At 32.5% G+C, this 16,296-nt stretch overlaps 5 protein-coding genes and 1 non-coding gene across 6 annotated transcripts; all 6 read left to right on the forward strand.

Moving 5' to 3' along the window:
• The first annotated feature begins 13 nt into the window (after positions 1–13).
• LOC110731590 (probable WRKY transcription factor 56) lies at positions 14–1,879 on the forward strand. Its single transcript, XM_021911459.1, has 2 exons — positions 14–1,332; positions 1,604–1,879. Exons 1-2 carry the CDS (start codon positions 812–814, stop codon positions 1,782–1,784), a joined length of 702 nt encoding a protein of 233 aa, XP_021767151.1. The 5' UTR covers positions 14–811; the 3' UTR covers positions 1,785–1,879.
• Positions 1,880–4,304: 2,425 nt separating this feature from the next.
• LOC110731592 (late embryogenesis abundant protein Lea14-A-like) lies at positions 4,305–6,027 on the forward strand. The gene is made up of 2 exons (XM_021911461.1): positions 4,305–4,683; positions 5,560–6,027. Exons 1-2 carry the CDS (start codon positions 4,478–4,480, stop codon positions 5,831–5,833), a joined length of 480 nt encoding a protein of 159 aa, XP_021767153.1. The 5' UTR covers positions 4,305–4,477; the 3' UTR covers positions 5,834–6,027.
• A 124-nt stretch (positions 6,028–6,151) lies between these two features.
• On the forward strand, positions 6,152–8,869 carry LOC110731591 (desiccation protectant protein Lea14 homolog). The gene is made up of 2 exons (XM_021911460.1): positions 6,152–6,571; positions 8,298–8,869. Exons 1-2 carry the CDS (start codon positions 6,366–6,368, stop codon positions 8,581–8,583), a joined length of 492 nt encoding a protein of 163 aa, XP_021767152.1. The 5' UTR covers positions 6,152–6,365; the 3' UTR covers positions 8,584–8,869.
• Positions 8,870–9,539: 670 nt separating this feature from the next.
• Positions 9,540–11,351, forward strand: LOC110731455. Its single transcript, XM_021911310.1, has one exon. It carries the CDS (start codon positions 10,570–10,572, stop codon positions 11,203–11,205), a length of 636 nt encoding a protein of 211 aa, XP_021767002.1. The 5' UTR covers positions 9,540–10,569; the 3' UTR covers positions 11,206–11,351.
• On the forward strand, positions 10,160–10,232 carry TRNAA-AGC. The gene has a single exon. It is a non-coding gene; the product is annotated as a tRNA-Ala (tRNA).
• Positions 11,352–13,861: 2,510 nt separating the features above from the next.
• LOC110731593 (RING-H2 finger protein ATL67-like) lies at positions 13,862–15,251 on the forward strand. The gene has a single exon (XM_021911462.1). The coding sequence runs from the start codon at positions 14,135–14,137 to the stop codon at positions 14,759–14,761; it is 627 nt and encodes a 208-aa protein (XP_021767154.1). The 5' UTR covers positions 13,862–14,134; the 3' UTR covers positions 14,762–15,251.
• The last annotated feature ends 1,045 nt before the right edge of the window (positions 15,252–16,296 follow it).

Genomic DNA, 16,296 nt, shown 5'->3' on the forward strand with positions numbered 1-16,296 from the left:
ATAATAAAGGCAAGTTTGTATCTGCATTCATAAAGATGTTTGCATGGGTTAACATTGAAGGCGTGATTAAAGTTTTAATCAGCAGGGGTCCTGGACACAAAGACTATCCTTAGCTTTATGCTTTCATTATCAATGGTTCTCGAGTAATTATTGTGTGAGACAAGTATATGGTAATACAAGATTGAATGTTGCAAATATTTTAAAGGTGACCTTTATGATTAACAACCTATAAAGGCTATAATCACATAGTGACTTTATTGAGAGACAGATAATATATTCCTTCTCATATTAGAAATCACCTTATTCGTAGAAAACCTTGTAGTAATTGACTATGTGGGTTGGTGACTTAACAAATTAACACACTTAAAATTCCTGCAAGAAGCTACCTTGCTATATATCTGTATATATGCGTCATTGCGTCGACGTATTCGCCTTTCACCATTGATAATGTACACATATTAGAGAAAACGACAGAATAAATACTACACAACTAACATAAAATGCAAACATATGTATTGGATATTTGTAGGAAAAACCTTTCACAAACGTAATGTAGCACCAGTAGTTGAACCAACAAAGTAGGTGCAATTTTGTTGGCCTTTATTTTCTTTTATTTCTCTCTAAACTCCTTCAAACGTAACATCCTCTCCTTTTTCCCTCCCTTTTCACATACACCTCTATTTCTCTAACTATTTTTTTTCATATATCTGGCCAACGTTCTTACCTTCCATCCATCTCATCATATATACACATACATACACGTTTTTATATTCGCCTCGAGCCTCTTCATCTATACTCGATCTCATTACGGATGGAAGTCCAGCAAAAGGTCCCACGCGTTGAGGTTCAACAGAAGGAATTTTCACCGCCATTATTGTTTTCAACACAGTATGATCTTCAGCAGTGTAACCAAGCAAATGATTTTGAGGCTGCGACTGTCTCAGACAACGTTGATTGGTCTAGCTTTTTGATCGATTCACCAACTGTTAAGGCTGATAGTAATAATGAATATAGTCATAATGATAAACGACTTGATTGCCTTGAGTATGATAATGATCGTCAGAGCAATGGTTCAGACTTTTTAAGTGGTGGAAACAATAGTACTAGAATCAATAATGAGGAAGAAAATAGAGGAAGTATTGATCATAGGTTGGAAAGCAGCAAAAGAATAAGTAGCTGTAGTATTAGTAGTAGTGGCAGTACAAGATCGAGGAAGGCGAAGGTGGTTCCTCGATTTGCATTCCAAACGAAGAGCTCTGAGGACATTCTTGATGATGGATATCGTTGGAGAAAATATGGGCAGAAATCCGTCAAGAATAACATCTATCCAAGGTATGTGCATGTCTAGTTCGTTCTTGGTGTACAAACAACCAATTTTCTCTTTTTGGAGGAATGATAATTAATGCTAATAACATTTCAAAAAATCAATATTTGTTGATGCGAAAATTTGAAATTGATAGGGTCTATGGTCATTTTTATTCTTCCTATTTTTCCTTGTGGTGTTCATGAATGAACTTTGACTAGTTACCCTTCATATATCTAATTTCATGATCGATTGTTGGTATAATGATCGGAGACTAAACAAATTATGTTTATCATACAGAAGCTATTATCGGTGCACACATTTGACATGTAATGTGAAGAAACAAGTGCAAAGGCTATCCAAGGACTCTAGCATTGTCGTTACAACATATGAAGGAGTTCACAATCATCCTTGCGAGAAGTTGATGGAAGCCCTTTCTCCTCTCCTTAACCAAATGCAATTTCTTTCTAGTTTAACCTAAATAACCCTCATCATGAATTATTTAACCACATATTATGCTAAGCTTTCTCAAAGAAAATCTAATTATAAAATGTAAATGCACATATACATGTATCAATGGACATATATATATATATATATATATATATATATATATATATATATATATATATATATATATATATATATATATATATATATATATATATATATTTGTAAGCTTATAGCTAATTCTTTCTCAAAAATTAGGTCGAATATTTCCTCATTGTATACGTAATATTGTCAAAATTTTATTTTACATTAGGTCAATTTAACTATTGTTAGGCCAATTTTATGAAACTAAATTGTAACATCTTTGATTAGAGTTTAAATTTGTAATTTTTTCTTAATAAAAAAATTTACTTCAAATGAATCTCACATTGTGATGCTACGTGTGAACTTGATTTGGATCATCAATCTGAATTATTTGGATGTGTGCTCTAGTGAAGATGTGAAGTAGTGATGACTCCCGGATAATATGTTTCAAACAACTAAATAGTCTAAGAATGCTAATTAAAATGAGATCTAGTAAATTGTCTTTGTTTAATTTAATAAATCACCAAGAATTACTAATTATTATGTATTTTGCATTTGATTGAATTCGGAATGATAATTTTGAACCAAAAGTTAAACCTAATGGTTGAAGTCCATCCATACTCTATCAAATTTCACTTGAATTTATAAATGATCCAACTTTTTTTCTACTTTATGGGAGTGAGTATGGGACCAATACATGGCATTTTCAATTTTTCATAGGTTCTATTCTATCCAAAAGTTAACATTGAATGCATTTGCTAACCAATGTTATTGTTCCCGACTTCATTCAATCAAAATAGGGGTCCTACACCCATTCAACATTCAATAAGGTTTTCATGCCCACTCATTTATGGAAACCATGTACCATGACCAACGATGATATGAGAGTGAAACCAGCCATCAAGACACAATGTGACAAAAAGTTTGAGATAGATTACATAGATATTATTCTCTTCGTTCCTAAATAATGACTCGTTGGTCAAGACTGAAGACCATAGCCAACACACTTGTTCATGAATCATGACTTCAAATTTGGGGTGACTAAGTGAAGCTAGTCTAGAATTGGGCCAAGATCCAATAAAACACATCACTACTTAGCTTCAATACTGTATTATGATAGATACCTAAAGGAGTTGAAAACCTCATTTAATTGACACGATATACTTGTTGACTGCCCCATCATTCTGATCCAAAACTAATAGGCCCACGTTTACGGATGGATCCGGCATTCTTATAGTATACGTGTATAGCTGACCTGACCATCTTATAAATAGTACGGAGATGGGTCCTCCAGGTGAGATCTTACATTACGGCTTATACGCGGGTCGGCGGGTATACACGTTTTTTCACGTGTCTCACCGCCTATACTTCCCTTTTTTTTAAAAAAAAAAAATTTATTATTATTTATGAAGTTTTATTTTTATTTTTTATAAAGGTATAGTCAATTTGGTAGAACTCGAACCAAAATCTCCAAATAAAAAGGTTTTATATTTATTTTTCTAAATGGTAAAATGAAGGACCTTATTAAACCGACATTTCTTATAAGTTAAGCCAGTCTAGTTAGCAGGTTAACGCTAAAGAGTAAAATATAAGGGTTTATTGAGTGAGTCAATACTTTTTTTTTTTTACAATATATACGTACCATTGTAACAATACTACAATTCAAATTCAACATGCATGAATAGTAAAATATATACAGTACTTAAAGATGATTGCAAAAAAGAAAAACAAAAAAAAATCATTATCAAAATTCTAAAGTATACTCAAGGTGTAAACAACCTTGAAATAAGGATAAAGTATACTCTATTTATTGTGTTTTTGAAAGTTTCCTCGTCTGTTCCACGGGAATATGGTTTGCTTTTTGGTACGGCAACAATTGTAAAGAATCGACTAGAATTGCCGATTTAATTTTATTTTTTTATTTTCAAAAAAATGAGTTACACTTTGATGACTACCCCTCCATATGAAAAGTCAAATCATACACGTCTATCCTACTTTGATAACTAATCCTTCCACTCGTTAAGCTTACAAATTACGAAGTATTCCAATGGCAACGTATAACAATTTTATCAAAGCTTTAAAACCCAAAAAAAAAAGAAAAGAAAACCTTCACATATGCCAAAGCTATGTACATGAATATGTGCGGTTTGTTCACCCTCCTCCATGGATCGTAAATGATGCTAAAACTTACGCATTAGTTATAATTTTAAACAAACTAGTACTAGTGATAGTGAATTGAAGTTTTAAATAAATGCAATTTTGGGGAAAAAAAAAGTCAATAAAATTATCCAATGACATAAAAAGATACAATAATTTATTTATTTTTGAAAATAAAAGCTATAATTCTTAGGTAATATTAATAATTTGTTCTTGAGAAAAAATAAATGCCCAAAATCTTTAAAAACATTGCAAAAATCTGTTTTAAAAGGAAACAATTCTAATACTTAGGTAAGAAAATCACAATGTAATAAAAGTCATATATGTGTAGCACCAATAAGACAATATTAAAACCCCTCATGGCCTCAACCACTTTAAAAGTATTAATATTAAATAATAGGCAATGACCAACATGATTAAGGGCTAATCATCTTCCTTATCTCATACAATTAGTTTAAATAAAGCAGAGAGATTAGCAAAATAATGTCAAGATTAAGAGACAAAGCAAAGAACTTTGTAACAGAGAAAATTGCAAATATGAGAAAGCCAGAAGCAAGCATAGATGATGTTGATCTAAAAGGAGTCAACAGAGAAGGTGTTACATATTGTGCTAATGTTGGTGTTACCAATCCTTATTCTCATTCCATTCCTATTTGTGAGATCACTTTTCATCTTAAATGTGATGGCAGGTTTGTAATTTTTGTTTTCAAACAATAAAATTAATTTTCAATTTGTAAATCTTGGATCTTGGGAAATACTGATTGATTCCTCTGTTTGTTTTATTTTTTTATTGTTTGATTTAATTTTACTCGTTATTAGTGCAAATGTTTATGAATTAGGATGATTTAATGAAAAATGGAGTACTTGAAATGTTGGCCTTTTCTTTAAAAGAAAAAATATTGCTAGTCCAGATGGTTAAACAAGTTAGTTGACTTCACATTTTGCTTAGAATGAAAGTTAGATCTTGCTGCCTCTGGCCTTTACCCGACTTAATACTTATCGGGCATTTTTAGGACGGATCAAGTGCTTTTTTAGGTAATTAGGAGCTTTAAATGGTGTTTTAAGGATAACATTTAATAGAGGGAACTGTTAAGATATGTGCTATGATATACCCTTTAGGCCGTCACTAGATAAAATTTAGTTCATGTACTCGTGTTGATGTACTCATATTAACAATTAAGATTTTCATGGGGGTACAACTAAAAAATGTAGGTCAACTGTTAAGGAAGTACATATAAATGGAGATTTGATTTTATTAAATAGAAATGATTTCCCCTGTTTGAATTGGTTTTATGATGGTTTGTTAATTATGAACCTGGCCTTTTGCATTTGATAGTCAAGATGGTTAAATTGATATGATGTCACATTTCCTAAATGTATCTGAAAGACTAATATGAAAGGTATTCTGGTAATTTAAATTTATGGGGTATTTTAAGGACAAAAAATAGCAATGTATATTCTTTTACATTTTTAGGCAATTTTAGATAAAGATTAGTTTGAGATTGTCAATATTTAGTTCTTCGAGTTTGATGTAAACTAATGGCACATGAAGTTGATATTTACAGGCAAATAATATCCGGAACTATTCCAGACCCCGGGTCAATTAAAGGAAATGATAAGACAAATCTAGAAGTGCTAATGAAGGTACCACATAGTGTGATTGTTAGCTTGGCAAGGGACATTTTTAAAGATTGGGACATTGATTATGAGCTTGAGATAGGTCTCGTTATTGACATCCCTATCATTGGAAACTTTACTATTCCTCTTCGGAAAAAGGGAGAGATCAGGCTTCCCTCCATCAAAGACTTCTTTCGCAAAGGAGAAGATAACGAGGAATAAACCTCCCTTGTGATTTGTGATATACTCACAATTGTCTTTTATTTATACCCATTTCCTAATGTGTGTGGTCTATGCACCAACCTTAACTTTTTTTTAAAGTACTAGAACGCAAATATATTGAATTTCTGATAAAATTGTTTATGGAGCAAAAAAAGTTAATTGAGTAATTAAATAATACGTAATGTTTAGTGCTATTTATTTTTTAAATGTTTAAAGTTATTCCTTATTTGAAAAAAAAAATATCCAAAATAAAGGGTCGAGATAAATAAAATATTACAATAATCGTCTTTAAAGGAAACATTTTACGAGTAATATTATTGTAAAAAAATCACATCAGAATGCAATAAAAGTGGTATACGTGTGACACCTTTTTACATCTCAAGGCAAGAGAGCCCTCTCAACCTCTATTTATATAAACGCCTGACCAATCCCAAACAAGAGCCATCGCTAAAACAAGATCAATCGCAAATCGTCTTCCTTAATCTCGATCATATTATTGATTTGAAGAGTGAAATTAGAAATTAAAAGAAAAATGGCAGGATTAATAGACAAAGCAAAAAACTTTGTAGCAGAGAAGATCGCAGATATGCCAAAACCAGAAGCAAACATAGAAGATTTTGATCTGAAAGGAGTTAACAAAGAGGGTGTTACTTACAGCGCTAAAGTTGGTGTTATGAACCCTTATTCTCAATCAATTCCTATTTGTGAGATCACTTACCTCCTTAAATGTGATGGCAGGTTTGTTTTTTTCTTTACACCCTTTTTTTTCTTTTTAATATTTTTGTCAAAATTTTAAATTTTATTTTGTTAATTGTTTGATCAATGTGAGATAAATGTATTGGTGTTATTTCTTGGATTTTTGGGGAGGTTTGATTGATTTCCCCTGTTTTATTTTTTGATTTGATTTCCCCTGTTTGAAGTGTAATTGTTTCTGATGATTTGTTTGAATATGAACTATTTGATCTTGCTAGTCAAAGTGGTTAATAGATTTCATGTTTTCTTATATGGTTTGACGAAAGTTTAATCTTGATGCCTTTTATTAATCTTTTATGCCCTTTACTTACCTAATTATAGACTTTCTTTTTTAATGTTACACTGAGGTGCGTCCGGTTAATCTCCAAGATATGCATCTAAATTCAACTTCGTAAATGACTAAGGGTATTTTTGGTAATTTAGGAATGATATTGAGGGTATATCGAGGACATTAGAAGATATAATTATGGGTCGGGATATATTAGGAAATTAAATACTCGCCATAGTCCATACCCTTTACCTCATTTTATTTATTATGGATTAATGATGCTCATTTCCTTTTTTTTTTTCCCCTCTTTTTTGAAAGTATGATGCTCTTTTTATTTCTCTAATGTTTATAATGTCAACATTCTCATTAGTAAAGCACTAAAGTTATTTGAATTACTAAGAAAATATTGGAAAGTTGTTGAGGAAGATTATATTAGAAGGTAGAAAGGGCATATTTCTTTTTACTTTCATGACTTTAATTTGCCAAAGCCTTTAATTCAGGGGAAGATTAGGAAAACAAAGCAATCACTGGTAATGATAATGTAGCTTAGGTGCTCATTGTATTATTTTTGGCTTGTCAGTAATTTTTGTTTGATGTATCAAACTTATCAATTTCATATAGTCCAGTATCCTAACATTTTGATGATTTGTAGAAAAACTAGCTGCTGCACATCAATGAGTATTATATATGCGCAGAAAATTTTAGATATGTTCCTAATTTACCAGTGATTAACACTCTAATATTTGTATCATCCTTGTGATTATGAATGTTATGCATTCGATCTCTAACACTAGTTAGGCCGCTAGCTTGCTACTAGATTTTGAGATCTGTTTCTGTTTTTCTCTTGCACTTTAATTATTATGCAGAGTATATAAAGTCACTAACAAAGTGTGCATAAACTTGTTTAACGCGTAATCATGGAGGGAATTAATACTACCAAAGACTTCTATTATGTACTCCAGTATAGTGGAGATATTATATTATAAAGATGCCATTTTCTTATAAAATGGAGGGAAACAATGAAAAGTCAATTTGAATATGGCTATATGGGCTCCATGATTTGGCATATTCCACTTTCAATCTTCTACGTAACTAGTAGAGAGCCAGAGATAACATATTCTTAAAAAAGTCAGGATTCAGGGAAAAGAAGAATGAATAAACTATGTGAGATCTCATGCTAAGTCCTTTTCCACGTCTTTATTGATACTCTTCTTGTACGAGCAAGTCTTAGGTTGATACTGTCCTGCATTAATTTGTATGAGACGTTAAAGGTTATCCATCACAAAGCTATTAGTCATTCCGAAATGAAGCAAATTTTACCCTAGTCTCACATAATTTCACAGTTCTTTTTATTAGTATTGGTGTCATAAGTTGAGGAACGATTATTGAGATTCACTCCGTGTTTCCGATGTTGAACTAATGAAATGGAGTCAAATTTTACAGGGAGATATTGTCAGGGACTATTGCTGACCCTGGGTCAATAAGAGGAAAGGAGACCACAATGCTGGAAGTGCCGATGAAGGTGCCACATAGCATCATTGTGAGCTTGGCAAGGGATATTTTTAGGGACTGGGACATTGATTATGAGCTTCAATTGGGTCTTGTTATCGACCTCCCTATCATTGGCAACTTTACCATTCCTCTTTCTTCCAAGGGAGAGATCAAGCTTCCGTCCATCAGAGACTTCTTTGGTGGAGGAGGAGAAGAAGAGGAGGAAAAGAAGGAATAAACTTCGTGATGTTTGAAAGAAAAAAATACACAGTTACTTGTTTTTTATTTAATACCTCATTTCATAGTTTCATGTTGGGCACCTTTGGTTGTATTTAGGAAACTCACTGACTCACTCTTGGGGTCTCCCTTGTAATAGTATCTTACAGGAATAATTCGTGTTAACACCAGAATTTTGCTTGTTTTGGTGCTAGAGTTGTTGTAACTATATACGCATTTCAGTGGGCTGTCCCTATAAACCGTTTGCTCTATAAAATTGAGATCATCAAAGTTGACCTTTTAGCTAGTCATTGTGCGTGTATCTAGGATCTATACATAGTAGGAATTCGCGTATTGAAGTATTCAAGTCTATCATCATATACCTTGATTGATTTTACTGTATCCGTAGGCGTGAGGAACTGTCTATTGGCGAAGAGTTAATTAGGAACATTGGGCAGATGGCTTAGATCAGAAATCAGGATCATTTCTTAAATTAGGCATTGGCAAGGCCCACAAAATTGAGGGCCTTAAGTTCTTATGTCTTAGACTGAAAGTATATTGCTTAATCGCCTCAAGTTATAGCTAATGGTTTTATTACTTCATGAATCCCTCATATCATTATCAAAAGCCTAAGTATGTTGGATAATGGTTACTACGTATATAAATAGAGAGTTCAACTTTATGTTAATTGCGCAAGGATTTATAACAGATGAGCAGGGAACTAGTTAACGGTTAACTTAGTCGGTTCCCTAGTTGGTTTCTTTGTCATATCATCTTGTATGATCTGATGATCGATGTGAATTTTTCTTTGAAATTGCCTATTGTTTTAATCATGGAGCTCTTGTAGTATGCATACATTACCATTTACCAACCAAGTATGAACGAGTTACGGAATCTATTGTAAAATTAGTGATTATTTTAATCTCAAATGCAATTTAACAACATGGGTGTTGAAATTCAAACTTTAATTTAGAAAACTATTTTAAGCATCTGATAAAATTAGTAGTTTAATAAATAACATTTGATAAATTAGTGAAAGGTTGTGAATTAGAAGAGTTTTCATCCTTTTATTATTTAGTAAAACAGAAGTTATAAATGAGAAGAAAGAAGTAAATCCGCAAAAATAAGCAAAAATCGAACCCTAAATTCGAATCGTAAATCCTCAAAATTCAAACCCTAAATTTGCAAAAATCGAACTCAAAAAAATCAAACTCCATGCGAAATTCATTAAATTCAAATCAGAAAAATCGAACTCATGCAAAATTCATGAAAATCAAAAAAGAAAAAAACACAAATATCAAATCACAAAAATCGCTGAAAATTCGTGAAAAAACAAACAAATGGTCGAATATAATCATACCTGAATTGTGATATCTTACGCCAAAGTGCCAAACGAACCCAAAGTTTAGATTGATATGACCGGCCACGATTAAAACAAATCTTAATCGTAGGATTATGGAATGGGGTGAATTATGGAAGTCAAACAAATGGTCGAATATAAGAACTAATGAATTATATAAGAACCCAAAGTTGAGAAATGGGGGTGAATTATGGAAGTCAAACAAATGGTCGAATATATTTTGCTTAGCTCCTACAATGGGGATGTAGCTCAGATGGTAGAGCGCTCGCTTAGCATGCGAGAGGTACGGGGATCGATACCCCGCATCTCCAAAATTTTATTTTATCATTCTGCAGTACTTCAACATTATTTTCATATAGCCTTATGTATTTTGTCCATTTTTTTTATTTTTTTTTTAAAAAAATAAAATAAACGTTCTAACAACGTGGTTTGACTTCCATAATTCACCCCCATTTCTCACGCCAAAGTGGTTTGACTTCCATAATTCACCCCCATTTCTCACGCCAAAGTGCCAAACGAACCCAAAGTTTCAATGCTTTATTACTTCATCTAATTAAATCAAAGTTTCAACCCTTCATCACCTTCTTATTTAGCACTAAACTTGTCATCAATTCCCCACTAATTACACCCCTCAAATTCCCTGGCCTGATGGAGGATCAGACTCGCCCACTAGCGAGTCTGATCACCGATCCAAATCCGATCCGAACCACCAAAAAAAGGGGTTGCACTTGCACCCGTTACATATTATGCTCCCTAGGGACATTAATCCTAATGATCATAACCATCATAGTCCTATATTTAACAGTTTTCAAGGTTAAGGATCCAATCATGACACTCAACAAAATATCCCTCACCAACAACGGTAGCAACCTGGCTATCCAGCCAGGGTCCAACATCTCAATGACTGCTGACGTGTCGGTCAAGAACTTGAACCGGGATACCTTCAGGTTCAGTAACACCACCACAAGCATTTACTACAAGGGGATCATGGTGGGAGAGGCTCATGGACCACCCGGCCGGGCCCGGGGACGGCATACCTTGAGGATGAACATAACTGTGGAAATTATTACAGAACGGATGTTTAAGGCTTCGAGCCTAGCTCGTGATCTAAGTTCTGGCATGCTTATTATGGATACCTACAGCAGAGTTCCTGGAAGAACAAAAGTGTTGATTATTGACTTTAAAAATGTTGTTGTAGAGATGAATTGTACAGTTAGTTTTAATATTTCTAGCCTAGAAATTCAAGGTCAAAGTTGTAAGAGGCATGTCGAATTGAAGTTTTAGAAATAGTATGACTGTTTCAATATGAATGAAAATATGTTGATATATTGTCCAAAACTTTCAGGATAATAATGATATTTGGAAAATGATTTTGGCAGTAAGTAGAGCATATAGAACTGTAATGTTACAATGGTTTACATTGTGGTCACCAGGTCTTAAAAAAGAATGATTGTTGTCAATTTATGTGGAAATATGTGATAGGGTTTGGAAGACCTTTCAACACATGCATCTCCAATGTTGTAAGCTCATAATTATAGCCTAATATGCATAGTCACGTACATAATGTTGCATAAATTATTTTTTACATAGTGATGATCATTGGTTTCAATTATGATATTTTCAATTAAACATAAAAAAAAGCTGATATAAAATTTCAATTGCGTTTATTATATCTTTCATAAATATTTTATCCGCTAATCTATTTGACAAATTAACATTGACATCCCTTATAATGTTGTACAAAACTACAAGTTGGTCTAAATTTGTTATCCACCAATTGTACATTTAGATGTGTGAGATATACTTCACTCTATAGGCAATTAGGTGATCCAAAAGAACCCAAAAAAATGACCACAAATGTTAAAATCAAGGCCCAATTAGTGGAAGACTATATTAGAAGAAAGTGACGGGTCGTCTGTAGTAATGGAATGGACAAGGAGGATACTTGATAACTTGACCAGGAACTGTAGTAAGATGACGAGTTCAAACTTCAAAAGTCAATTAAAATATTGGGATTTTTTGTCCCCTTCAGTGATTGTGTGAGCATGACTCCATGCTTTCATATTACAATGTGAACGTACTGCTTTTACCACTTTCACCAAATTATCATCATCTAAAACTCTAAAAGGTTGTAGTAGTATTGAAAAATGAGAAGCTTGACTTCTTTTTTCCATTTTCTATTTCTCTTTGGGTTGGTTAATAAGTTAATAGTTAATACGGAGTACAAACAACCTAATAGTACATTTTATCTATATTACAATCTAATATTTGCATATGAACTCATGTAACATTGTAGCGTAAATGGGGTAAAATAATATGGAGCAATAAAAATTATCATCCAATAAATTTGAAATGACTAATCAAACTAAAGATCTCAAATTTATGACTATAAATTTTTAGTATATACTCGTATAAAGTATACTATTTGAATTAATTACATTTTTTATATTGGTCGATAATGAATATTTATACTTTGTATTAGAGTGGTTATCTTTCACTACATTATAAAGTCCGTTAGTAAATTTTCCTTTAAAAAACTCTGTTAGTAGATAATTTATATTTGTAAATTTATGTTTAATTTGTCATATAATATTATGGTAGAGGACTTCTTTTAGGATTTACACAGTATCTACATAACTAGCTTACACATGATGAAAAAATTGAAAAAAATATATTCTAATTTGGTCAATCAAATTCAAATATTCAATGATCTAATCCTCTATTGAATATGATATATACACCGTAATATATGTAGTAACAAAAAGTTATTCGATATCAAAATTGAAGTGGATTATTGCCTACGTTTTTTTTTCTTCTTGTCTATTGTGTGAGAGTTTTTCTTTTGCAATATCAGTACCTTTTGTCATTATTTGATTGCTAGAATTATTAGAGCCTTTTAAAATTAACATTGGGGGACCAATAATTTCAAGTACATTCAGAATAGTTTGCTGATCATCCTTCTAACTGACCAAGTCCAAAACAAAACTATAGAAACTCTAGTGTGTCGGGTGTTAAATGTGTAACTAACGGCAGATTATAATTTTATTTTCTACTCATTACAACCTAGCTTGCTTTTGATATAATTTAAGGGACTATTGTATCTCCCTGTCTCTAAATATCCTGAAAAAACCATATTTTGCCAATAATAACAAACCAATTTAGTCAATTTGAAGTGTATTAGTATTAATTTTGTTTTAGTGATGCACGGTTGGTAGCATTACAATCCAGTAATCAAACTCATCATCATGATTAATAAAGACCATTTTTTCCCACTTACAACAACCCAACAAAGGAAGACTTTCCTTCATTTCAGCTTGAGTAAAGATGGTAATATTAGCTAGAAATATGTCTAGGAAAAATTAATTGTTGGCTAGTTGTCTATATGCAATATAACCAACTTTAGAAGCAATTTAAAATAGCCAAAATTTATTATTAAAAAAAAAAAAAAAAAAAACAAAACAAAACAAAATCATTTTTTGCCTATAATCCACCTTTTTTCTAGCCATTAGAAAACCATTTATGTAACTCAAACTGAATCACGCCAACGTTGTCAAACATGTTTATTTGAATGTTTGACAATAAGAAAACACCTGCAATGGTTGTAATCAAAAAGTTGGCAAAAGGCTTATTATTAATAAACAAGATAAGTAAACAAATCTAATTATAGGTTGTTACTTGAATAATCCATTTTTTATAAGTTATTGAAAATTAAACAAGTATACATTTTTTTTTCTCCAACAAAAGGAGTATTTCAAAATCTCCAATCAAATTGAAATTACGTTTAAGACATATATGATATATCACACGTTCCAGATGTCTAATACATGAGCACCTGCACAAATTATGTGTGAGCATACTCACAAAAACACAACAATAATACGCTTAAAATCTTAAATTTCCTATTTAATCTTGAAATCGGATCAATAATGATCTTGAATAATTGTATATACGCTCTCCCGTCTCCCTCCTTGGCTCGAAAGAGTCTCTATAAACCCTCTATTTCTTCAACCTCCCCAATAAATGAGCATCGCTGTTCCCAAACCAAGAATTAAATGCAGCAGCTGGACTCTCCACCCACCTCTCTCTTTCTCTCTCCAAATAAAATTAAACACCTTCTTCCCAAAATTAACTCCTCTTCACCCCACTTCAACTTCAACCCAACCCCTTTTCCCTTTCGTTCTCTCTCCTAAAAAATGAAACTCCCCCTTTTTCAATGTCCGCCATTATTCCTCCACCTTCCTCCTCTCCCCCTCACTCTCACTCCCCTCTCTCACTCCAAAACCTCGGACTCGGTTACGCCATAGCCATCGCTTTCGGTTTCCTCGTACTCTTCTCCGCTCTTCTCCTGTCTTCCTACATCTGTTGTCGGGCCAACCACCGCCGCCGCCGCCGCCTCCACGCTCCACCACTCCCTAACTCCTCCGACAACGGAATTATCGTACCTCGTATCATCTTTGTCGCTGAAGACGACAACGACGACGACGAGGAAAACCAAAACAGAGCATCAAACGGCGTCGTTGGACTCGATCGTGCTGTCATAAACTCTTACCCGAAATTCCAATTCTATAAGAAGAATCTGGAAACTAGTAACGGTGATAATTTAATGTGTTCGATTTGTTTGTGTGATTACAAAGAAGGTGAGATGCTGAGAATGATGCCGGATTGTAACCATTTTTTTCACTTGTGTTGTCTTGATGCTTGGCTTAAACTTAACGGTTCTTGTCCTGTTTGTCGGAATTCTCCGTTACCTACGCCGATTTCTACGCCGTTAGCCGAGGTTGTCCCCCTTTCACAGTACCCTGATAATCGTCGCAGGTCTACTGTCATTTCTTCCTCTTAATTTAATTCTACTTGTACTATATTTTAATTAGTTTGGATTTTTTTTTTCTTTTTTAGCTTTTTTTGTGATTGATTTGATATTATGATTATGAAGGCCAGATGTAAACACAAATTGAACGAATTTGCTAGGTTTTGTTTTTGGCCTAATTCATGCAAATATTGATTATGATGAGCGATCGGTGTTATTAATGGTTAGTTAACGCATAATGTTAACTCATGAGTACGAGTAGTACCGATTTTCGATGTTTATTGTTTTTTTAAGTGTGAGATGAGATTATTGAGATGCTATGTTCTGTTACTCCCTAACAAAAAGTAAAAGAAAAAGTGAGATGAAAAAAAAAGAAGAGAAAGGAAGAAAAAGAGAAAATTGAAAAAAAAGGAGTTTGTATCTGGTTGTTCCCTTTAGCAGCAAAATTCATGTTACATGCCTTTGATGTTCAAGTAGGTCATATGACCATCTAATCAATGAGAATTTTTGTGTATGAGAATCAGAACATTTTGTGTTGTACCGTACATTTTGTTGAGATGATTGAAATGGAATTTATGCTTATGAAAAAGTCCATTCTTTTGGCTTAATTCCTCCTTTATTCTCCAATTGGATTATTGTGAGTTTCACGTACTCTTAACTCATTCATCTTCCAACCATTAGCTAAAGAGAATGTGTCATAATCTTAAGTTGAAAGTTATTGGATGATTTCTTAAGCACAATGTATACGTATCTTCTTTAAAATTATTCCGAGTGATAGGTGTATGCTTTGTATATACATAATTGAAATATAGTGACAGATTGACAATCTCTTTTAAGTCTGAAGCATGCTCAATCACATTTTAGTTAAATTGATAAGTATTTATTGTCAATTTAAAGTCAAGTTTTAGTGCGAGTAGTTTTAATATTTAAAGTTTTACCTACAAAATGTTCTCAATCAATCTAAGAGATACAATGATCACTGAATAATAATACATGTGCAAAATTACCAAAACCAAAGCGAATTTGTATGAATTACTCTTCTTCATTTCACATGAATGTTGTATGCCATGGCAAAGTCAAGTTTGTTCAATCACTCCTATGCTATGCCAGTGACATAAACGTAAAGAGTAAGCAAATCCCAACTACAATGACATGCATGGAGTATGAATCAATATTTTTGAAAACAGAATTTCATATAGAAATAAAATGTTGCTTTATCAATGGACTGTTTGGCACATGCATGAGAATGCAAGTGATATAAGAACATAGAATCTTTCATTTAAAAAAAAAATTAAAAATAAAAAAAAATTGAAATCATCAAATCATGTGCAATTGTGGTATTCTGATTCTTTTATTCAATAATTGACTTATTTTTGTTTATTTTTTGGTTGGAAGTTTGGAACTATAAGCGATTGTGATGTTTACGTGTTTTATATCCTTTGTTTTCTCTTGATGAGCATATAATTTTTTACTACCTCCGTTAAATATTAGTTGCAACTTTAAAATATTTTATGTCTCACAAATAATACCCCAAAGTTGCAACTAATATTTAACGAAAATAGTAGTTA

The sequence above is a fragment of the Chenopodium quinoa genome, unplaced genomic scaffold (assembly GCF_001683475.1).
Source record: "Chenopodium quinoa cultivar QQ74 unplaced genomic scaffold, ASM168347v1, whole genome shotgun sequence".
NCBI lineage: Eukaryota > Viridiplantae > Streptophyta > Magnoliopsida > Caryophyllales > Amaranthaceae > Chenopodium > Chenopodium quinoa.